Here is a 23,131-nt window from a genome sequence, read left to right on the forward strand (position 1 = left end):
CTAAGACCTTCTGGGCACTTCCACAAAAGGGAGTGGGCTTCTGCCTGGTGCCAACAGCACATCCCACCTCCTCCAACCCCCTCCCATGGGGACAAAGAAAGCTTTCAGGGGACAGCACTGGGAGGGTGAGGAGAGGGGGTGGGCAGGGGCTGGGACACCTTCTCCTTCCTGTGAGCTGAGATGGGCTAGGGGCTTGCGGGAATCCCCTGGGCCACTGAGTAGCTCTATTCCCAAGAGCCCTGAGGCTTTCTGCAGCTAGTATTTGGAAGTGGGCTGGTCCTCCAAAAAATAAATAAAGCCACCCTCCCAGGAGCCCCATCCCCCATCCCCATCCCCCTCCCCCTCCCAGGAGCCCCACACCTGCAACCTGACTGGAGGGTGGAAACCCCACCTCGTCTCTCCTCCTCATGGTCAAAAGGGGTTTTATGGTGTGCTGAAGGGCTGGTCTTCCCCACCCCACCAGCCCTGGGATCATGTGGGCGCCTTGCTGGGGTGTGTGCTCTCTGCCCAGCTCTTTGCAGTGTTATTTGCAACAAGAGTTGTGGAAAGTGGGATTGTCCTGGGTTTGCCAGGTACAGAAATGGAGACGAGAAGAACCAGGAACTGTGGGTGCTGGAACCTGCACACACCAGCTTCTCCCTGCAGATCATTGCTCAGAAATTTCCAGAGTCAGTGGTTGAATGTGGCCACGATTATAAAAATTATGCATTAAGGCATAAGATTGCAGCTTCGTAGTTGGGCACCTGGCGATCGCTATACAGCAGGTGTTGTGGTTCAGACATGAGGTGTCCCCCCCAGAAGCTCGTGTGTCTGACAAGGCAAGAAGGTTCAGAGGTGAAATGATGGGGTTCTGAGAGCCTTAACCTAGTCAGCCTGTGAATCCAGGGGCATGGATTAGCTGAGGTCACCCTAGGCAGGGCGGGTGTGGCTGGAGGAGGCAGATTCCTGGGATTGTCTGTGGGGTGAATAGTGTCCTTGTTGAGCAGAGCTCTCTCTGCCCCCCGACTGTCATGTCCTGAGCTGTTCTCCTCCACCAAACTCTTCCCCTGGCACAGAGCAATGGAGTCGGCCGTCTATTGACTGAGACCTCTGAAAACCATGAGCCCCAAGTAAACTTTTCTTCCTCTAAGTTGTTCTTTTTTTTTTAAAGTGAGAGAGGAGAGAGGGGAGAGAGAGATCCAGAGAATTTTTAATATTTATTTTATTTAGTTCTCGGCGGACACAACATCTTTGTTGGTATGTGGTGCTGAGGATTGAACCCGGGACGCACGCATGCCAGGCGAGCGCGCTACCGCCTGAGCCACATCCCCAGCCCCATCTCTAAGTTGTTCTTGTAGGGTCTTTTGGTCACAGAAGCAAAAAAAAAAAAAAAAAACACAACTAATACAGCAGGAATTCCCTCTCCCCACAACATACTCTGTCCCATGGAAAACCATTGTTAAACATTTACCAGCTGAGACAGGAGGATCACAAGTTCAAAGCCAGCCTCAGCAAGGGCAAGGCACTAAGTAGCTCAGGGAGACCCTGTCTCTAAATAAAATACAAAATAGGGCTGGGGACATGGCTCAGTGGTTGAGTGCCCCTGAGCTCAAACCCTGGTACCAAAAAAAAAAAAAAAAAATTGGGGACAGAATGGTGAGGACAGAATTCAAAATACATTCACTCCTCCTTCATGCTTAGCTTCCTTTAAAATTGTCAAATAAAAATTGAACGTCTTGAAGATGTGGGACACGAGTTGACATACTAGACAGCACAGAATGACAAGCACAATCTCATGGACACCTACAAGCTCCCCCTCCCCAGCAACGGGGTGTTGAACCCAGGGGTGCCCTACCGCAGAGCTGCACCCCCAGCCTTTTTTACATTTTATTTTGCGACAGGATCTCGCTAAGTTGCCAAGGCTGCTCCTGCCTCAGCCTCCTGGGCCACTGGGATTACAGGCATGCACCACCACAACCAGAAGTACAAACAAGGGTCCCTACCCTGACTTTAGCCCTGAATGGGGCGTGCACACTGGCTTCCTGGGGCCCACAGCTGAGAGCTACACCTGGTGGCTGAGAACCATGACAGTCCTTACTGAGCACTTGTGCATACCGGGGTGCATACTTGTGCATACTTGGGCAAGTGCTTCAAGGTAATTATCCCATCTCTTCCCACCATAGATGCTTGGACATTGAAATATGCTGAAGAAAACCCACTTTATTTTTCTATTTCCCCCAGTCAAACATTACACAAACCATTCCAAGCCTTTGGAATAGAAGAGCAAAGAAAAATGAAAGCCCAATTCATAGATATCCTGGTTTCTCTTCTGTCACTCTCTGTCTTGAAACCGTCATGTAAACACCAATCCTGGCACTCAGCAGTCTGTCGGCCAGCAGGCCGGAGCAATACCCCCAAAACCAACCTTAACACAATCAGAGGGACCCTCCCCATAAAGATCTGGTCTCCATGCTGCGACAGCTGAGTCTCCCCTCTGCCTGCCTGTGCCTTCGTCACACAGTAACCGCCCACCGCCCTGATCTATCTGCATTTGCTGAGTGCTGAACAGACCCAGCTCCCCTGGTTGCCATCTCTGTGCCCTCAAACGGGTGGCTTGGCTTAAAGGGCAGTGCCTGTGAGCTCCCCGTGTGACCATTCCAGACAGCACTTGCTTGTCACTTGTGTGTGTGTTGGAGGTTATGGTTCCTGGTCAGCAGGGCAGTTCTCTCAGCACGGACAGACGCGGGAGAGGTGGTGGGGCGTCTGGAGGCACCCCCTGAGTGGCCCACGGCCCTGCCTCCACGATCCCGAGCTGCAGCCTCCCCCCTCCCTCCCTCCACCATGGCCCCTGAGAGCATGAGACCAGGGAGGGGCTGATCAATCACAGGACTTTAAAGGACTGCTGGCGTTTGGACACGGTGTCCTCCAGTGTTTCTCTTAGCTACGTGGTAACACCCGTTTGTTTAGAACTCACAGCAAATACATCTTGGAGAGGACTTTGATCCCTGGCAGCTGTGTACTTGTGAGTGAGGCCCAGTCCCAGGGCAGAGAGGACCTGGGAAGGAGGCGGGCTGGGCCAGTCTCTCTCATGCCCTCTGGGCTTGGCACCTCACCCCAGGCCCCACTCCAGCATGCCATGCTTGGAGACCAAAGTGAAAGCAATAGCCCAAGCTCCAATGTCAGAGGGTCCTAGGTTCAAGTCCCGGCTCTGCCACTTTCCAGCTACATGACCTTGCTCCAATGTCAGAGGGTCCTAGGTTCAAGTCCCGGCTCTGCCACTTTCCAGCTGCATGACCTTGGGCAAGTCACTCAACCTCTCTGGGCATCACTTTCTTCATCTGTAAAAATAGACATGATCATAGTTCTTGAAGTCAGTAGCTTGCACGGGTGTAAATGGGATCATGCACTTGAAAAGCCTGGGGTAAGGCAGGAACCTAACAAATCTTTGAATGACAAGACCTTTGGCTGTTCTTACTAGAAAGGCAGAGTAACCCTGTAACTGAAGTGTTACAGACTGCAGCCCTACAAGCTAGCCCCATGACCTGACCGCCTCTGAGTTACTCCCCTCTCTGAGTCTCAGTCTCCTCATCCACAAAAGGGAAATGATAAATCTCTCCCTAAATGAGCTGAGGCAGTACTTTAAAGTGCTTAGAACATACCTCAGCACATGGCGCCCTCTGTAGACATACCACCTCCCTTGCTAGTGTGATCAGCAGCAGCAGCAGCTACTGCTGTGTGACCACAGGTATTGCCCCTACCTCTCTGAGCAGCTTCTTATCAGAAAAGGGTAGTCATAAAAATAACAAAGAAGAAAAAGGGTAAACTTTCCTGCCTGGTAGAGTTGAGGAGGTCATGAAGTAAGATCACAGGGGGCGTGGGGGGGGGACGACAGCCACACATTGGGGTCATCCAAGGACAGATGGTACCACCTTTGCCTCAGTTTTCCACCTGGCACCTCAGATGCTTTCTCCCACCTAGTAATTCTGACACATGGCCCTGAAGGCTGTGGGTGGACAAAGACCCCTTTTCCTGCTGGCCTCCTCCACTGTGTCCCCTTTTTGTGGAGTAGCCTATGGCAGCCTCCTCCATAACCACAAAGACCTGCACTGCCTCCTCCTTCAGGTCCTGAGGTCAGGGGTGGGGTGGAGCCCTCTCTGTCTGCCTGGAGAACTACATTTCCCAGCATGCCATGCAGCTAGGAGGTCATGTGGCTGAGTCCTGGCCAATGGTAAGCAGGTATACCTTGCTGGGACCCTAAAGATGCCTCTGTGGGTGTCTGATGGGCAGCAAGGGCGCCTGCTCCTCCTCCTTGCCTCCTCCTTCCCATCTGTAATGTGGAGACATTGGCTGGAGCAGCACAGAGTATCCTCCATCCTGAACCACCCTGTGTCTCTCCCCCCTCTTATGAGGACACCAGTCCTACTGGATCAGGACTTATGTCCTCATTTCACTTTAATTACCTCCATAAAGTCCCTAATACAGCCACACTGGGGGCCACTAGGAATGCAGTGGGGACACAGTTCAGTCCCTGCTGTCCCCTCTCAGGCAGACAGCTGGACATGTACCTCCACAGCATGGCTGGCATGTTGGTGTCACGCTCCTGTGGCCAGAGAGAAGCCAGGGAGGCTGTGGACAGAGGCTGGCCTCCCCCCCCCCCCCCCGACACACACACACACACAAGCAGGGCCTGGCTGGAGGGGGAGGGAGAGGGGTTGTCTGCGTCCCCTCCCCCTCTGTATGGAATGGAACATGCCTCAAGTTCCCAGAAACTCAAATCCCACAGCTTAACCAAGAAAAAAAGAAATGATGCTTATGAATGCCCCCCCCCCAAAGAACAGCACATAGGAACATTGAGAGGGAAGGGAATCTGCTGAACCTCGAGGTGGCGGGATGCTGGCCGGCCACCACCCCCACCCCCACCCCCCACCCCCCCACCCCCCCACCCCGCTTCACTTTCCTTCTCACACTTGCTCCCAGGAGGCCAGCTCCTGCCCGGGGAGCCCGAAGAAACCACGTGGAGAAGTCATCAGGACATCAGGACACCTGACCAAGGGCATCTGCTCTTGAGACCCGGGGACCACCTCTGCCCAAGTGCGTCCCTGAGCATACAAATGGATGCTTGAGCCAGGGTCACCATCGGGATCCAGACTGTCCCCTGAGGCTCCTGTGGTCACCAATGCCACAGTGTTCAGAGGTGGGGCTGTGGGTGTGACTGGATCACCAGGGCTAGGAGTGGGTGGGTCCCTGGGGACATGGCCTTGGGGCTGAATCTTGTCCCTGGCCCCTTTCTTTCACTCTCTGCTCTGGGCTGCCTAGGGGTAAGCAGCCTTCCTCCCCCTCGCCCTTCCTCCATGATGCTCTGCTTCTCTGCAGTCGGGAAGCAATGGAGCCAGGGCCGAATGTGGAACTGAAACCTTTGAACCCATGAGACTAAATCCACCTTTCCTCCTCTAAGTGGCTTTCCTCAGGTATCTTGTCACAGCATCAGAAAGCTGACTGACGCCATGGCTTTGGGGATAATTCCTCACACAGCCTTTGTAACTAGAACCCTGGTTGTTCTCTCTTTAGAGCTGCTAAAAAGAAAGTACCACAATCTAGGGGACTTAACAATGGAAATGTATTCTCCCACGGTTCTGGGAAGTCCAAAACCAAGGAGTCAGCAGAGCCGTGCTCCCTCTGAAGGCTCTGGGGAGGATCTGTTCTGTGTCTTTCTCCATTTCCTCAATTGCTGGTGGTCCTTGACCCTCCTCACCAAGGACATGAATGCATGGCTCCACTCCATGCCTCTGCTGCCACAAGGTGTCCCCCTGAGCGTCTCTTATAAGAACAGCAGCCATATTGGACTAGAACCCCCTTCATCCAATACCAACCTATCTGAATTTGACTACATCTGCAAAGACCCTATTTCTCAATCAGGACAAATCCACAGACACTGTGAGTCAGGACTGCCAGGTCTCTCTGGGAGAACCCAGTTCAACCCCCTACACAAATAGTCAAGGTAGGTAGGACATTTTGTGGGTGAGCAAACCAAGGCTCAGAGAGGTGGAGTGACACCAGAGAGAGTTGGTGGGGGGGAGGGAGAGCAGCACCCCTTCCCCTTTCGTTGCCCACCATCCCCTCCTGGCATCTTCTCCATCCAGCATGGCACCCAGTAGAGGCCAGGGTGGCTCCGTCCTCTGGCGTCCAGGTGGGTACAACCAAAAGGAGACCCCCACATGGGGTCACAGGATGGGAAGCCCCTTGGGTTGGGTTGTTTGTTGCATGTCTCCCCTGCAGGGCCACCTCAGGCTGGTGGCATCCCTGAGGGTCCCAGCTGCCCCAGATAATGCCCTGTACACGCCCCCTCTGGGCTCAGGGCCCAGGCCCTCCCCTCCCCACCTCAGCACTAGAGATGGCCACTGCACTTCCCTGGGACCGTCCCTGGGCCCTGGGCGCTCTCAGTTTTACAAGTCACAGGGCTACACTTCCTCTGAAGGCCTCAGGAGGGACCATCCTTTGCGTCTTCCCATTTCGGGGGGCTCCCGCCATCCCTGGGGCTGTGGCCCCACCACCCCATCCCCCACTCCTCTGTGTGGCCAATCCCAGGGCCCACCTGGGAGATCCAGGACGATCCCAACTCAGGACCCTTGGCTTCTTCACACCACAATTTTTAGGGTGTGGACAGCCTATGGGGGCCACTTCTCGGGCTCCCCCATTGCAGGGCCTTGGCTTTCCCTTAGGCTGCCTGCACCTCTGGGGGCCATCTCTCCAGCCAAGTCCCTGAAGAGCCCCAGGGGCTGCTTCCCTGCCTGGGACCCTGCCCAGGACCTCCCCTGTCCCCCTCCCCACCTGACCTCCCTCTGGAGCCCCCTGCACTTAGCCGCCTTTGGCTCCTCCAACTTACAGGTTCAAATCTATGTGTGGACGCAGAAATGTTGACCAACTCTATAGCCTGGCGCTGCGTTGAGCTGGGTCCTTCTGGTGAGAAAGCAGGGTTCTGTCTCCCTGCAGCGGCAAAATCCAGAATAAACCTCACCACTGTGCACCTGGCCAGGTTGGGAAGGAGGCTCAGCCTCAGGGAGCCTCCCTGTTCTGCACCCTGGCTTATCCATGGTCCTCTCCCGCCACCTGCTGGCCAAGGTTTAGAACTGCGGGCAATTTTCTAGCATGGTCAAAGGTGGTCTGAGCCCAGATGCCTCCTGGTCACTAAGCAGCAGGGAATATGAGTTGGGGACAGTGGAAACCAAAATCTAAAGCAAGCAAAGAGGCATCGAGCTGGCCCGGTCCATGGCAGCTAGGATGCAGGCTCCAAACCTCGCCTCCTACTCTCAGCTTCATGAGCTCAGGGAAGTCATTACATCTCTCTGCTGAGTGTCTTCATCTGCAATAATTTGTCCCTATATCACTGGGTTGTTTTGAGGGGTTTTTGTGACCCAACAAAATATGATTTTGTGGTTGCTGTTATGGGTACTGTACTGGATGGTACAAATATATCATCTCTAATCCTCGCCACCACCCCGAAATTGGGTGTCAGTGGTTCTGCTTTATAAATGAGGCAAAAAGTTCAGAGAAGGTGACCAACTTACCCAAGGTCCCACAGCATGAAATGTCAACATTGGATTTTGAACCCAGATCTCCCCACTTCCTGTGTCTACCCACATCCTTTCCAGGGCTCTGTATCTCTGAGGATCTCAGGATTAGCTAATTCACGTCACCACGGTGTTCCAGGGTTCACCTTGGCCAGCACAAGGGGAGAGGACAGGTGAGTAGATGGTGGCGCTATTTATTCTTAAAGAAAAGCCAGGGGGCAGGAGGGCACATCTAGGAACAGACCTTAGATGTGACCTTGACGTCACAGCCGCCTTCTCTCCTAACATGGTGCCCACGATGGCAAAGCGCTTGCCCCACAGGGAATGTGTTCAGTGACAACCTTAAGGGTGTGTCTTAACTTCAGTCTCATCCACTAGATAGGACCCCACGGAGGCAGGGCCTTGTCTGTCCGATTGCCACCTCGTGCTCAGTGGCTGGCCATGGCTGCACAGGACAGGTTCTCCACAGTCACCCGAATGAATGAGCAGATTCACTCACGTGTGAAGGTGGTGATGGTCTTAAGGGGACGTGTTCCACCAATGGCCACTCTGTGGTCTGAGGACCTGGGGCTCCAATAACTTGAGAGGAAGCTGCTGCCCGTGGGCAGGATCTGTGGAGTAGGTGGAGGGCAGCGGGCAGTGGCTGCACCTGGAGGCTACAGTCAAGAAACGGACTCACCACAGGCAGCCAGGGTCACAGACGCACGGGGATTTGCAGCCTCCAGAGCCCAGGTCAAGGCACAACCAGCTCATCTTCTTCAAATGAGTTTGGCTTAGCTGGACGCCGCGGTGCACACCCGCAATCCCTGCAGCTCGGGAGGCTGAGGCAGGAGGATCACAGGTTCAAAGCCAGCCTCAGCAAGTTAGCGAGGCTTTAAGCATCCTGATAAGACCCTGTTTCTCAAAATTAAAAAATAAATAAAAAGGGCCGGGGATGTGGTTCAGTGGTGGAGCACCCCTGGGTTCAGTCCCTGTCCCACAAAGAGAGAGAAAGAGAGAGAGAGAGAGAGAGAGAGAGAGAGAGAGAGAGAGAGAATGAGTTGGGCCTTTCCCCAGCCCCACCCTGTGTGATGGACGGTCTGTGGTTTCTGCAGTTCCTGGTGGACATTCATGGTTTCCTGCCACGATCAGGAGGGGCCCCCCATCTCCACGGTTCAGCCCCGGCTGCGCCTATGGGGAGGTCAAGGCTCAGCTGCCTCCTGATCACACGAGTGTGGCCGAGACGGGTCACACCTGGTCTCCTGTGTGAGTTCCCTGGCCAGCTGGGAAGTTGTTGACCTAAGAGAGCCCCGGCTGACACCCCTTAAAGTCATGCAGTTTGTCTTGGGGACAAGTTGACATCACAGCCAAAGACTCATCAGCCAACCAGTCAGTAAACAAGCTAAGGCGAGGTGCAGAGCCCGCCCCCAGGGCCAGGCAGAGCGCTCCTGGGGTCCGTCCACGTCTAGGCCCACAGACCGCCTGCGCCCCTCCTTCCCTGCATTTAAAATATCTTCTAAAAACGTCGCACAAACTGCTTTTGAGTAGGTTTTAGATTGACAAGGAAAGTCATGGGAACGGTGTGGACAGTTCCGGCACGCCACCCCCGTGCAGTGTCCTTAGCTCTGCTCTGGTTCTTAGTCACAGTCAACCAGCGTGGACGCATCGTCGGTCACTAAGGTCTGGTGTCATTCAGATTTCCTTGGGTTTTACCCCGCGTCCTTTCTCTGTCCCAGGATCCCACGTTATGCCGAGTCCCCCCCCTCCCCGGGTCTCCATGGGCTCCTCCTGGCTGGGACGGGTTCGCAGTTGTCCCTCGTTGTTCGTGACCCTGACAGCTCTGGGGAGTGCTGGTAGGTTTTACGGAGTGTCCCTCACGGTGCCGTTGGTGTTCTCATGGGTGGACCTGATGATGAACTTGGGCAAGATGTCACAGAGGCTCAGATGCCATTGATGTGATGTCAAACCAGGGCCACGTGCGGTCACTGTGCCTGGTCACGGTTGACATTGACCTTGACCACTTGGTCTGAAAGGTGGGAGCAGACCCGTCCTGGGACCCCCAGAGGGAGGCAGCCTGGCCAGCCCCTGACTCGGACCCCCTTCCCCTGAGAATTGAAGACTGTGATGAGTGCGGTTCTCAGCCACTAAACCTGCAGCACCCGGGGTCACCCACAGGGTGCCAGGACCAGGTTAGGACAGTGGGGACAGGGGGAGAAGGGGTGGGTGACCGAACTGGCCAGCAGAGTAGACAGGCTGAGGACGAGGGAGGGGTCTCGGGACAGTCCCAGTTTCCTGGGGAATGTTGATCCCGTTCATTTGGCCTGAGACCCACCAACCTGTGCAGGACACCAAGAGTCCAGGCCCGGGAGCATCTCTCCCCCATGGGCCTTTCCCTGGTGGGACGTAGTTCCCTTGGGGACCAGCCCTGACTTCTCACATCCGTGGCAGGAGCTGGCCAGACCTCCCTGGTTGAAGCAGTCCCAAGGCACAGTCCCTGGTGGTGTCCAGGGACCCCTGGATTGTACTTGCAGGGACGGAACAGGAGTCAGGAGACCAGGAGGGCTAATAATAACGTCCAATAACGCGCGCGCTTATGAAGGGCCAGGAACACGGAGCCTCTGAATGGCCCTCTCCTCCCCACATGTGGTGGCCACATTTCCCGGGCAGGCCTGGGGACCTGGAGATCCATAAAGAGCATTCCATTTTCTTTTAATACCTTTCAAACACCTTCTGATTTGCGAATGTCTTTGGGGAAGGCTATATTTAGTCATAGGTTTTAATAAAGGCCATTCATGAGGATATAAAAAAACTTATGAAGCCAGCCAGGGCCGGTGGGCAGCCCCCATCTGACCTCTCATCCAAGGCTCATGCCTCGGAGCCACCCCCAAAAGGCATCCTGACAGGGCCACGGGCACAGAACCCCCCACCCCCCACCACCATGGTCATTTAATTAAAGACATCAATATATAGAAATAGCTGTTGAGTAAATGAACGACCTCGAAACAAGGACCCCCAAGTCATTTCCAGGGTGGAGGGTGTTCTTAAACTCAAACAAAATTTTAATTGACTCATGATAATTGTGCTTTTTGATGGGGTCACCATCAGATAACTGGCCTAGGTACCACCTCAGATATTTACCATTTCTTGGTGTTGGGAACATGTAAAATCCTCTCTCTCTCTCTGGCTGTTTTGAAGTAGATACTTGTTGTCTAGCATGGGTTGTGGAGGGTGCGTTGTTATGTGTGTGAGTTTTAACTGAACAGACATCCACGGAGGTCAGAGGCTGGGTGAGGTCTGGCCTTCCCCAACTTAATCCCCAGACTGATGATGTCACCTTATTTGGAAAAATGGCTTTACAGATGTAATTGAGGGTTAATTTAATTTTATTTTATTTTATTTTTGGTACCAGGGATTGAACTCAGGGTCACTTGACCACTGAGCCCCATCCCCAGCCCTATTCTATATTTTATTTAGAGACAGGGTCTCACTGAGTTGCTCAGGGCCTCGCTTTGGTTGAGGCTGACTTTGAACTCAAAATCCTCTTGCCTCAGCCTCCCAAGCCACTGGGATGACAGGCATGAGCCACTGCATCCAGACTAACTGAGGGTCTTGAGATGAGATCGTCCTGGATTTAAAGCATCCTCAGCCCAGTGGCAGGTGTGTCATCAGAGGTGAGGAGGGACATAGGGTGGACTCAGACATCAGAGAGGAGGGGCCTTAAGAAGACAGACACGGGGCCTGGAGCCATGCAGTCACAAGCCAAGGAGCCCTGGGGTCCCAGAGGCTGGAAGAGGCGATGGAGGGCCCTCCCCTAGAGCCTTCAGACAGCATGGCTGTGCCCATCATTTTGGGATTCCTGGCCTCCAGAACTGCCAGAGAACAATTTCTGTTATTTTAAGCTGCCTGGTTTCAGGTAATTTGTTACAGTAGCTCCAGGGAACCAGTGGGCCCCACAGTCCTTTCACTTAAAGACACAGAGACGTTGTGGCTGCCACATGGCTGTGCGTGCTGTCTTTGGGGGCTTGGAGTGAAAAAAAAATTAAAATTACAAAAGTTTTCTTAGTATGAAGGGTGTGTCCCTCCAGCCACACACCTGCTTCCTGGTCCCCTCCCAAATTCACAGGGCAGAGTCCCACCTTCTAGAACCCCTTGTGGTGACTCCATTTGGAGACTGGATGGTCAGTTAAAATGTGCTCATTAGGACTGCGCTAGCCACCATGGTGACGGCCACCATCCTGATGGGGCTTCTGTGAGCACAAGATTAGGCTGAGATGGGGTGATGTACCCACCACCCGGGCCACACCAAAAGTCACCCAGAAAGGAGGGGAGGGGAGGGGCAGATGTGCCCTTGAAGGACGCAGGAGGATCCGACCTCGCAACCTCGACCCACAGAGGACTGTTCCTAAGTGCACGGGGGCCCTAGCTCACAGGAACAGGGGGAACAGGAGGGACTGCACCCCGTGCTCCTCTGTCCACCCCAGTGACAGCACTTGTCACACACAAGTTAGCTCTTGACTTCAAGGCCATCCTGGGTGCTGCTCACTCTCCAGTGGCCAGTCTCCCGAGCACTGACCTGCTCCTCCACCCTGCTCTGCACCCATGAGCTACCTGTGTGTGCCTGGTGCTCACACAGGTCTCTGGTCTCTGGCTGGCTCAGCCTTTGGGAGGCCGCAACAGGAAACAGGAAGTAAGAGGAAAACAGGACGGGGCAGGGGACTCTCATACCCTTCTGGGACTCCCATACCTCTGCTTCTGTCTTTGCATGACTGAATTCTTGTGTCTCTCATAGGAACACTTGTCACTAGATCAACATCCACTCCGATGACACAGGACCCTCTCATTTTGAGATCCTTCATCACATGGGCAAAGACCCTTTTTCCAAACAAGGTGACAGTCACAGGTGCCAGGGGCCAGGATGAGGAGGTATCTTTGGAAGGGACACCTTCTCCTGGTGCCTGCTGCAGCATTTTGCAAAGACAGATCTGCTCGGGCCCCTTGGGCACCTTGAGGTGGGAAGACCATATGGTCCCATCCGTACCCTGGAATCAGCTAAGTATGTTCCTGGTATCGATATCTGTGTGCTTATGCCACGGCAGATGCATGAGCTCTGTGCATCTGGGACTCAGGGAGGAAGAGATGGGTTCAAGGACACTACGTCTGAGCTGGTCTTGGAGAATGGGGACAGGGGTTGCTTTAGAAAGATACACAAATGGCCCAAAGTTCACAAATAGATGCTCAAGAACAGGAGCCAACAGGGACCTGCAAACCCAAACCACAGCGAGACGTGGCTTTACCCCCACTAAGGTGTCCAGAATGGGTGGAGACCTAGTAAGAAGCCAGAACCTTCAAATGCCACTGATAGGGAGGTCACATGGTGCAGCTGCTGTGTGGCTTGGCGATGCCCCTCCCAGGAATACACCCTGAGAAAGGAAGACACACTTGCACACAAACACTTGAAAGCTCATAGCAGCGTTATCCACACTAGCCACCGGTGGAAACAGCCCAGATGTCCATCAGCGGAGGACTGGGTGATGAAATGCTCTTTATCCGCCCATGAGATATTATCCAGCAGGCATCAGAGGGAAGCACCAACTCACCTTGCTCGCTGATGAACCTCGAAAGCATGATGCTAAATGAAGGAAGCTGGTCACAAACCTCTGCGGGGGTTGCACAGGATCTGCTCTACTTGGAGCGCTCAGCAAGGGATGTGGTTTTGTGTCCAGTGTTGCCCCATTCCATTTGCATGGAATGTCCAGAGGGGGCAACTCCGGGGAGACAGAAAGTGGATCCGTGGTTGCCAGGGCCTGGAGGAAGGAGGAATTGGCCCGAGACAACTAAGGGTGCAGGTTTCCTCTGGGGGGAGGGGATACAGACATTTTAATATTGATAGTGATGGTGGTGGCTGCAAAACTTGGCAAATATACTAAAGACCATTGAGTTGTACATGTTAAGTGGGTGAATTGCAGGGAGTGTGGATTGTACCTCAATAAAGCTGTCAACGACAATCACAACCAAATCTCCGATTTTCTGTGAGGTAGCTTCACTCCTCAGGTCCCCCGTGTCCTGCCTGCAAAATGGGACTGTTCCCAAAATGCACTTTCTACTATTTTCCCTGCAGTGATTAGTGAGGCTTTTTCTCCACCTCCCAAAGGGAGGCAGGGATCCCTAGTCTAGCCCTCATTCTCAGGGCTGTCTTAGAAATCCATGGTAAAGTACAATAAGAAAGGGACACAAAAACACATTCCCTGCTTAGCGCTCCAAGTAGAGCAGATCCCGCGCCACCACCTCCCCCCACTTCGCAGAGGTTGGAATCCAGCGCCCCTTGCCGACTGGGCCACGGCATTGCGCTATCTCAGAGCTGCTTCAGAACCTGCGCCTGCGCAGAATGCAAGCACTCAGGCCCGCCTCTTAGGGGTGTGACCTCCTCCCGCAAGTCCGGCTTTGGCCACGCCCACTTCCTGGTGGGCGGGCTGAGAGCAGGACCACGTGACTTTGTTCCGGCTTGCTCAAGATGGCAGCGCCCACAGCAGCAGCGTGAAATTTGTCGTGGGCAGTCGCTGTCCAGAGGTGCTGGAATCAGAACAGAGGAACCTGGTGCCATGTCGCGACTGATCGTGAAGAACCTCCCAAATGGGGTGAGGAGAGAGCCTGGTGTTGGGAATCTGAAAATGGGACCCTTTAAGCCCTTTATCCCCGCCTAGCACAGAACCCAGCCTGTGGTAGGCTCCTAGCGAAATCGTGCCTGATTAGTGAGTGAAGAAACGGGTGGATAGTTGTGGTGATGTTTCTGGCTGCGGTGTATCCAAGTGGGTCGTCGTTCCTGTTTCCTTGTCGTTTTTCTTGGATAGAGAGGACCCACACCACCGGTGTGGCCAGAAAAACATGCCCCAAATACCAAGCCAGCCTTTTGGATGGTGTGAGAGTGTCTTCTGAACTCCTGTCTCCATCCTTGGGTGTCTCTTTCCCTAGACAGAGAATGTTAGGAGCCGTTTTGTTTTTATTGTGTGGTTTTTCTTTTTTTTTTAAGTTTTGTTTTTTTCTCTTTGTCATGTGGGAGGTGTTTATGCCACACAATTTAAAAAATCAAAACTGGACTGTGGTATGTAAAATGAGAAGCAAAATCTTTTTGCTACATCCTATTCTCCTTCTCTCTGAGAGTACCCATCTTCAAGTGGTTTGTTTTTAGAAGGATTCCCCAGAGGTTTCTCTACATAGCCAGGTACTTTGCTCACCCCTATAGTTGATCACAGGGACCATCTGCTGATTCCCTCTACTATGAAAGATGAGGACTTTACATAATCGATTCTTCTACATATTCTTGTTTTTAACTATCCTGCTCTTTACCTGAAGTGGTATATTTTTAAGGTATGTATTACTGATCCATCTATCAGCTTTTTGTTGGTACCAGGGATTGAACTCATGGGCACTCGACCACTGAACCCATCCCCAGCCCTATTTTGTATTTCATTTAGAGACAGGGTCCCACTGAGTTGCTTAGCGTCTCACTGAATTGCTGAGGCTAGCTTTGAACTCTGGATCCTCCTGCCTCAGCCTTCCATGCCGCTGGGATTACAGGTGTGTGCCGGCTCCCAGCCATCCATCAGCTCTAAACAGTGTCTCCTGATGCTTCACTTAGTTGGATGAGAGTTTCAGCATGGCCACCCTTCTTTTCCCTCCTAGTTTCATTTTGCACCTCAGTGTGGCTTCCTCTCCCATTGTTCATCTTTTTATTCTAATTTGTTACATGTGACAGCAGAATGCATTACAATTCATATTACACCTATAGAGCACAACTTTTTACATCTCTGGTTGTATACAAAGTATATTCACACCATTTCATCACATTCCACCATCATTTTTAAGCCCAGGCCCCCTCCCTTCCCCTCCCACCCCTTTGCCCTATCTAGAGTTCATCTAATCATCTAATCCTCCCATGCTCCCCCTCCCTACTCCACTATGAATCAGCCAACTTATATCAGAGAAAACATTCGGCTTTTTTTTTTTTTTTTTTTTTTTTTTGGTATTGGCTAACTTCACTTAGCATGATGTTCTCCAACTCCATCCATATTCCTGTAAATGCCATGATTTTATTCTCTTTTATTGCTGGGTAATATTCCATTGTGTGTATGTAACACATTTTCTTTATCTGTTCATCTGTTGAAGGGCATCTAGGTGGGGTCTATAGTTTAGCTATTGTGAATTGTGCTGCTATAAACATTGATGTGGCTGTGTCCCTGTAGTATGATGTTTTTAAGTTCTTTGGGTATAGACCAAGGAGTGGAATAGCTGGGTCAAATAGTGGTTCCATTCCAAGTTTTCCGGAATGTCCACACTGCTTTCCATATTGGCTGCACCAATTTGCAGTTCCACCAGCAATGTATGAGTGTGCCTTCCCCCCCACACACACATCCTCACCAACACTTATTATTGTTTGTATTCTTAATAGCAGCCATTCTGGCTGGAGCGAAATGAAGTCTTAGAGTAGTTTTGATTTGCCTTTCTCTAATTGCTAGAGATGTTTTCATCGTTCATCTTGCCTGATGAATGAAAGAATTAACAACAAGCATTAACAATAGTAGTGAGCCCTTAAAGAGTTTACTGTGTGCTAGGCGCTGTTCAGATGTGTTAGTGAAGTAATTCATTTACTCCTCACACAACCCTGCAAGTCGGCTTCTATACCCATTTTAAAAGTGAAGAAACCAGGGCACATCAAGGTAAAGTTATCGGCCTGAAGTCACTCACGTGTGATAACTTATACAACAGTGACAGAATTGAGGCGTCTGTCTGGAATGAGCAGTTCTGACCACTGAACCTCCCGTCTCACTTAGCATGATTGCGTGCCCTTGTCTTAATTATCTTCCAAGAGATAAACATTGGGTCCTGAGTACTTCTGGGGTTGCTGACAGTGTAGACCGAAGTGGACAAGATTTGTTCCCTGCTTTCATGGAGTTTGCAGGGGAAACAGATCAAGATGCAGGGATTGAAGTGTGAGCCGGTGCTGCGGGAGCACAGGGGGCTTTGGTTACTGACCCACAGGGTCAGTGGGGCTGCCATCCTTCCGGAGGCTGCAGGGTCTCAGAGAGGCTTCCTGTGGGAGGAGGCAGAGGAGCACCCTGAGAGTGAAGGGGCGCTCCGTGGTCGCCGCAGCAGCAGAATGATGGGTCAGACTTCAGCGAGGTGTCCCCGTTCAGTGGGGGCGTGAGTTCACTTTTGTAATCTGAGCTGACAGAGCCCTCGATTCTGTAGACCTTGGGCAGGTCATTTATCCTCTGAGGATCCCATTTTCTCCTCTCTAAAATGTGCATAAAAGTCCCTAACTTGGTGATTGTGAGATTTGGATGAGCTGGGAGTTATTATCCAGCTCCTCTGGAGATTTCTTCCTGCTGGGCAGCCTACACCTATGGGCTCCTCTTATTTCAAGCTTGTTTGGTTGTTTGTGGCTGCCCCTGTGCCCCTGGGTCCCGCTACCAGCCACACGAATCTCCTCTGCTGGGAAAAGTCTCTGAGCTGTGAGGGTGGTCCTGGGGCCATGGGGATGGTGGGACCAAGTTCTGTCACATTTCCATGGCTGCCATAACAGGTGGCCACACTTCCTGAGGTGAGACAGTGCGTATTGATTCCCACAGTTTTGGAGGTCAGAGATCTTAAGGTGTCAGCAGGGCTGCCATCCTTCTGGAGGCTGCAGGGGAGAATCTGTTCCTTCACTTTTTCAGCTTCTGGAGGCTGCCTGCCCTGAGTGGCTCCAGGCCACACCCTTTAACTTCAGTCTGCAGAGTGCTGCGGAGCATCTTCCAGTTTCTCTCCCTCTGTTTTTCATTACATCTCCTTCTCTGACTCTGATCTTCCTGATCACTTAGGACCTGGGTAATATAGGGTCCTCTCCCCATCTCAGGGTTCCTAATCGAATCACATGGAAAATCCCGTGTGCCATGTCTGGTGTGTAACCAGCGTCTGGGGGGCTAGGGTGCGGGCATCCTTGGGGATGCTATAAACAACAGAGTGTGCGTACTCCATCTGGTGCTCCTTCTGCCCAGCCTTTTGAAGTGGCTGCTGGGCAGCGGCATGACGATGATTCTGTCCTTGTTCCTAACCTTGTAGCAGCCACACAGAGCACGAGACATCCTGTGGCCCTCGTGAGTCTCATTTCTTCACCAGTGAAGTGAGGAGGGCTTGCCTGAGGGCTGTTGGGAGTCGCTGGGGCTCCAAAGAACTTCCCCATCCCAGCCCCCCCAGTAGAGCCATCCAGTGGTGAGCCCTGCTGGCTCACATGATCCTTACCCACCAATCAGAGTAGCCCTGCTGGTCACATGATCCTTACCCACCAATCACACTAGCCTTCCTGGCTCACATGATCCTTACCCACCAATCAGAAAGCACCCCATGCCAACTGTGAAACCCTTCAACCGTTAAACTGTCATAACTGTCAAACCACCCCACCCCCACCCCAGCTCTATAAATATGTAGAGCAGTTCCTCAGTAAACGGGCATTTTCTCTGACAACGAGCCTTGTTCATTCTTTCATTGGTGTGGAAACCTGGGAGGGGGAATTCCTCCCTGCTTGAGAGCGCCCCCTCTCAAGGCTTGCTGTCCTCGTCCTCTCTTTCTAGCGCTGCTACTACTCGCACAACACTGGTCTTCAGTAGGTGAGTTCCCCCATTGGGATCCACCTTCAGACGGGCTACGCAGGGGCTTTGACCGTGATCTTCCGGCAAACTTCTGACACCCAGTCTGGAAGAGAGAACGCACTCCACCACGACCTTCAGGGTCACGGTGGACTCTCTGGAACCCGGTTCATGAGCGGGGGGTCCTGAGGGTGGAAGAACAGGCACTCCCCTCCCTCCCTCCCTCCCTCTCCCCCCCTTCTCTTTCTTCTTCTCTCTCTCAATAACCACCCTTGTATGAGGGCCTCGTCTTCCCTCCCTGCCGACTCCCCCTTATTAAATTCTGCACACAAGATTGGCCTTACTATCAATTAGACTATCAAAGTCAATGGCCCCCAGGAGGATCCCCAGATCCCGCAGTTCTCAGAGATCTGTTTAACTTCTGCGAGCGCTCGAAAAAGTGGAAGGAGATCCCCTATGTTGAGGCTCTTTCTCTTCTTCGTTCTCACCCTGACCTATGAACCCCCTCCCTACCCACCTCCCACATCGGCTCCATCCAGCCCCTCAGGTGCTCCCCCTGACTTGGCTGACACCTTTAGTGCCCCCAAACTAGGTCCCGCTCCCTAGTCCCACAAACCATGGCCCCCTTAAGAGAGGTTGCTGGACCTCAGGGCATTATCTGGGTACATGTCTCATTCTCTATGAACAACCTCACGCAACTCGAGTGAAGGTTGGGCTCATTCACCACAGAAGAGAGTTTCAGTGGGTCCTCCAGGCTTATAGCCTCACTTATATGTTATTGGTTAATACTCTCCTTCTTGAGAAACGTACCAGAGTCTGGGAACTTGCCAGAGCCCATGCTGACGAAACTGACTGAGTTAATCCCAATCACCCTCGGGGGCCACTTGCTGCCCCAGATCAAACTTCCAACTGGGATTATACACAAGATGGCATGCAGAGTAGGGACCGATTCTAAGCTGGAACAAGGTCCTGCCACCCCCCAGACTGAGAAATTTCAGATGCTTGCCCAGGCCCTACAGGGTGCTTCCTTGGGTCACTGCCCATCACTGGAATCTCCCCGCCCCCCGTGCCTGCTTCAAGTGTGGCAAGGAGAGACATTGGGCCAGGGCATGCCCCGCACCACGCACTCCACGTATCCCATGCCCTAAATGTCAACAACAAGGTCATTGGGGCTCTGACTGTCCTAGATCCTGTAGGAGGCCTATGGCCAGGGAACCCTCCGACCTTCTGGCCATGGCAATTGAAGATTGATGGAGCCTTGGGTCCTTGTCCCCGGCCGTAACGATCAATAGACAGGGACCCAAGGTACGGATTCAGGTGGATAGGTGCAAGGTTGCCTTTCTCCTTGACACGGGGGCTACCTTCTCAGTCCTGACAGAATTCTGGGGGCAAACAGTGCCGTCCACCTCTCCTATTGTCGGGGTAGGAGGAAAGACCATCTATCCAAGAAAGACTCCCCTATTACTCTGTTCCATAGACAACTTCCCATTCTCTCAGACGTTTCTAGTTATGCCTCAATGTCCATTTCCTTTGCTTGGCCGAGATATTCTCTCTAAATGCCTTGGCCCAATGTCTCTCCTTGCCACACTTGAACAACAACATCAACAACAATCAACATCCGGGCTCCTGACATCAGTCAGGCCCCAGAATTGGCCTGTTCATTTTTTCTGGCCCTTTTGGCAGAAGACTGGCCATTCTGCTCCACTTGTGAGGCTGACATGAAATACCATACTAACCTGGTTGACCCGATTGTATGGGATACCCACACCCCCTCCACCATTTCCTGCCCACCAGTTAACGGTCATCTCAAAGATCCTAACACCTTCCCCAATCAGGCTCAATACCCCCTGTCCACAAGCAAGGGGTACCTCCGTCCTGCTCATTCCCCTTACAATACTCCCATACTAGCGGTAAAAAATGCCCAATGGGTCCTATCACTTCGTTCAGGACCTACAACTCATCAACACCTCTGTTAGGCCCATACACCCGGCTGTCTCAGGTCCCCCACACTGCCACCCACTTCTTGGTCATAGATTTAAAGGATGCTTTCTTCTCCATTCCCCTTGCCCCCGAATCACAAGATCTTTTTACCTTTACCTGGACAGATCCCACCACCAGACATTCTCGACATCTAACCTGGACTGTCCTTCCTCAGGGATTTTGAGATAGTCCACACCTCTTTGGACAAACCTTGGCCTGCGACCTCCAATCTTTTCACCCCCAGTGCCCTGAATCCACCTTCTTACAATATCGTCCAGCAAATCTCTTTGCCCACTTGCAGGGAGGAAAGCACCCCACCACAGCCTTTAAGGCTACAGTGGCCCCCAGGGACTCCTTCCTTAGGCAGATTCCTAAAGTCCTAGTCTTCTCACCTTTAAGACTCGGCCGCTAGAGAGATGCTTACCTTCCCCTTCCTCTCTCTTGCCCTGCCTCTCCCCTCTTTCCGGCCCTGGGAGTATTCGGCCTCTCCAGGAATGTCCCGAAAAGCCTTGGCCAAGGTCTCCCACGGCTCCGGCTCCATCCAGGATGAGAGCTTCGACTGTCAGGATTCGGTGACGACCAATCTCTGCAGCTTGAACCTGCCACTTAGGCACTCCTGATTTTTTGGCTCTAGCAGGGACACCCCTTTTGCCAATAAATCAGTTTCCTCCTTCCCTGCATCCTCTTCCCTCCTCCTTACATGGGTAATGTGTCCTCTCTGCCGGTCGACTCTTCCCTATAATGTCTCTTGGATCAAATATAGCACCCAGGCCTGGCCCATTCATCCCTTAGACAACCAAAGTAGATGGCCCCTTTTTGGGTCGCTGGATCCCTCCATTCTAAGATTCTTCTAGCCCTTCCAAAGGGCGCTCAACAGATGACACAGTTCTCCTACTTTCTTGGCCTTAAAGGGATATCGGGCCTCTCCCCAAAAGGCCCAAATAGCATGTAAAGAGGTCACATATCACTCAAGGGAAAAGGGCCATTACAGTAGACAGAAAACAGCTTATTGTATCTATACCTACACCAAAGACCAAAGATGACAGTCACTTCCTCCTTCCAGGGTTCTATCCCTCCTTGTATCTCCTTGAAAATCCTTCCATCTCTTTTTAGTCCTGCTCTCCATTAAACCCTGCCTCCCTCCTCCCATCTTCTCCCTCACATGAAGGGGTTAAAGTGGCAGGGTAAGCTGTCGTTTCCCTCTCATCCATCCCAGAGGCAAAACCTCTCCCACCCAATACCACCAGCCAACAAGCTGAACTCATAGCTGCCTCAAGGGCATGCGAGCTAGCAGAGGGAAAAACCCTCTCCCTATATACAGATCTCCCACGCAGCCATTTGGAAGAAAGGGGGCTATTGACCACCAGAGGGATGGCAGTCATTAATTCCACACTTATTTCTGGCCTCCTACGAGCCTCCAAGCTGCCTTCCCAACTGGGAATAAAGAGAGAAGCAAGCTGATTTCAGAGCCACCCAGGTAGGAGAGAGTTTGAAGAGCAGCCTTAATAGAGAGGGGAGGGAGCTAGATTGGACTAGGAATGAAAAGTGGAATTGAGGGTGTTAGGTGCAGGTCAGGCTGGTCTGCAGGGCATGCCAAACAAAGTTACCTGCAGGATGACCTGGCTTCTCAAACTCTGTGACGGGTTCTTTATCACCTGTTTGCTTCAAGCCCAAATGCCCAAGCCCCCGCTCAAGGCTGAACACTTAACCCCCCTTGTGCCAACAAGGCAGCTTGCAGACCCAGAGACCCCATTAGATTTGGGCTATAAAAACTCCCTGTGCCTGTTCCTTCCCTTTATCATAAAGTTCATTCAGACTCAGGTGGGTAAGAAATTTCTAATCAAGCTTTTAACCAGCTTCTCCTCAGGAATTACCAACTCCTGGCTACTGATGATACCTCCAGTCCAGACCTATGCCGAATGGGCTGACATCATCATGGATCTGTGATGGCAAGGAACCTTCCTTGATCTGGTTCCTGAAGTTATACCAGTCCTCTCTGCACTTCTGGGGGGGCCCCTGACTTCCCTCCTCTCTGATTCTCTCACACCACCCCATCTCAGCAGGAAATAGCCAGAATGAATCAGTGTCCACTCTCATTTAATAACAAAGGGGGGAGGGGATGTTCTGAGTCGCTTGGGCTCCAAAGAACTTCCCCATCCCCTAAGAAGAATTGTCCAATGGTGAGCCCTGCTGGCTCACATGATCCTTACCCACCAATTAGAAAGCACCCTATGCCAACTGTAAAACCCTTCAACCTTTAAACTGTCATATATGTCAAACCATCCCCAGCTCTATAAATATGCAGAGCTGTTCCTCAATAAAAGGGCATTTTCTTCAACAAGAGGCATGTTCGTTCTTTCATGGACCTGACCTGACTGGCACAGCACGCTGCCACCTCCTCGTCTCTGGTCGCCCCTAGAGTCGTGGAGCCCCGGGTTTCTAGTCATTTGTCCCTTTGCTGAAAGACTCGCCAGCTCCTCCCACCTTCTGTTCCAGATGAAGGAGGAGCGGTTCAGGCAGCTCTTCACCGCCTTCGGCACGCTGACCGACTGCAGCCTCAAGTTCACCAAAGACGGCAAGTTCCGCAAGTTTGGCTTCATTGGCTTCAAGTCCGAGGAGGAGGCCCAGGCTGCGCTGAACCACTTCAACAAGAGCTTTATCGACACGTCCCGGATCACAGTGAGTGGGCCCCTGCCTGCCTGTCCAGAGTGTCACCCGCCGCTCCACCTGTCAGTGACACTTGGGTCCCAAGGCTGTCCTTTTTAGGCCCTGAGGCCTTTGGCCTTCCTCAGCGGTTCCCGCTCTTCTGTGTGTAAGACTCTCCCGGAGCCAGTCAGACTCCTGCTGGGCCCGCCCCGGGATCTGGCTCAGTGCGGGAATCACGGGGAAGAACAGGCCTTCTGGAGCCTCGGTGGCACCTGTGCTGCCAGCCAGGAGGGCACTTGAGCCACAGGTGTGCGTCCTCCACTGCCTGACAGCAGGCGCTCAGGAGCCACCGGTCCC

At 52.6% G+C, this 23,131-nt stretch overlaps 1 protein-coding gene across 2 annotated transcripts in view; it reads left to right on the top strand.

Moving 5' to 3' along the window:
* Window positions 1-14,022: 14,022 nt before the first annotated feature.
* LOC113199180 (putative RNA-binding protein 19) overlaps window positions 14,023-23,131 on the top strand; it is a 92,748-nt gene continuing 83,639 nt past the window's right edge. For both annotated transcript variants that reach the window (XM_077795563.1, XM_077795564.1), the window contains exons 1-2: window positions 14,023-14,161; window positions 22,625-22,807. In XM_077795563.1, coding sequence (XP_077651689.1) covers window positions 14,126-14,161; window positions 22,625-22,807 — 219 coding nt within the window. In that variant the 5' untranslated portion in view covers window positions 14,023-14,125. The remainder of the gene's footprint in view (window positions 14,162-22,624; window positions 22,808-23,131) is intronic.

The sequence above is a fragment of the Urocitellus parryii genome, chromosome 3 (genome assembly GCF_045843805.1).
Source record: "Urocitellus parryii isolate mUroPar1 chromosome 3, mUroPar1.hap1, whole genome shotgun sequence".
NCBI lineage: Eukaryota > Metazoa > Chordata > Mammalia > Rodentia > Sciuridae > Urocitellus > Urocitellus parryii.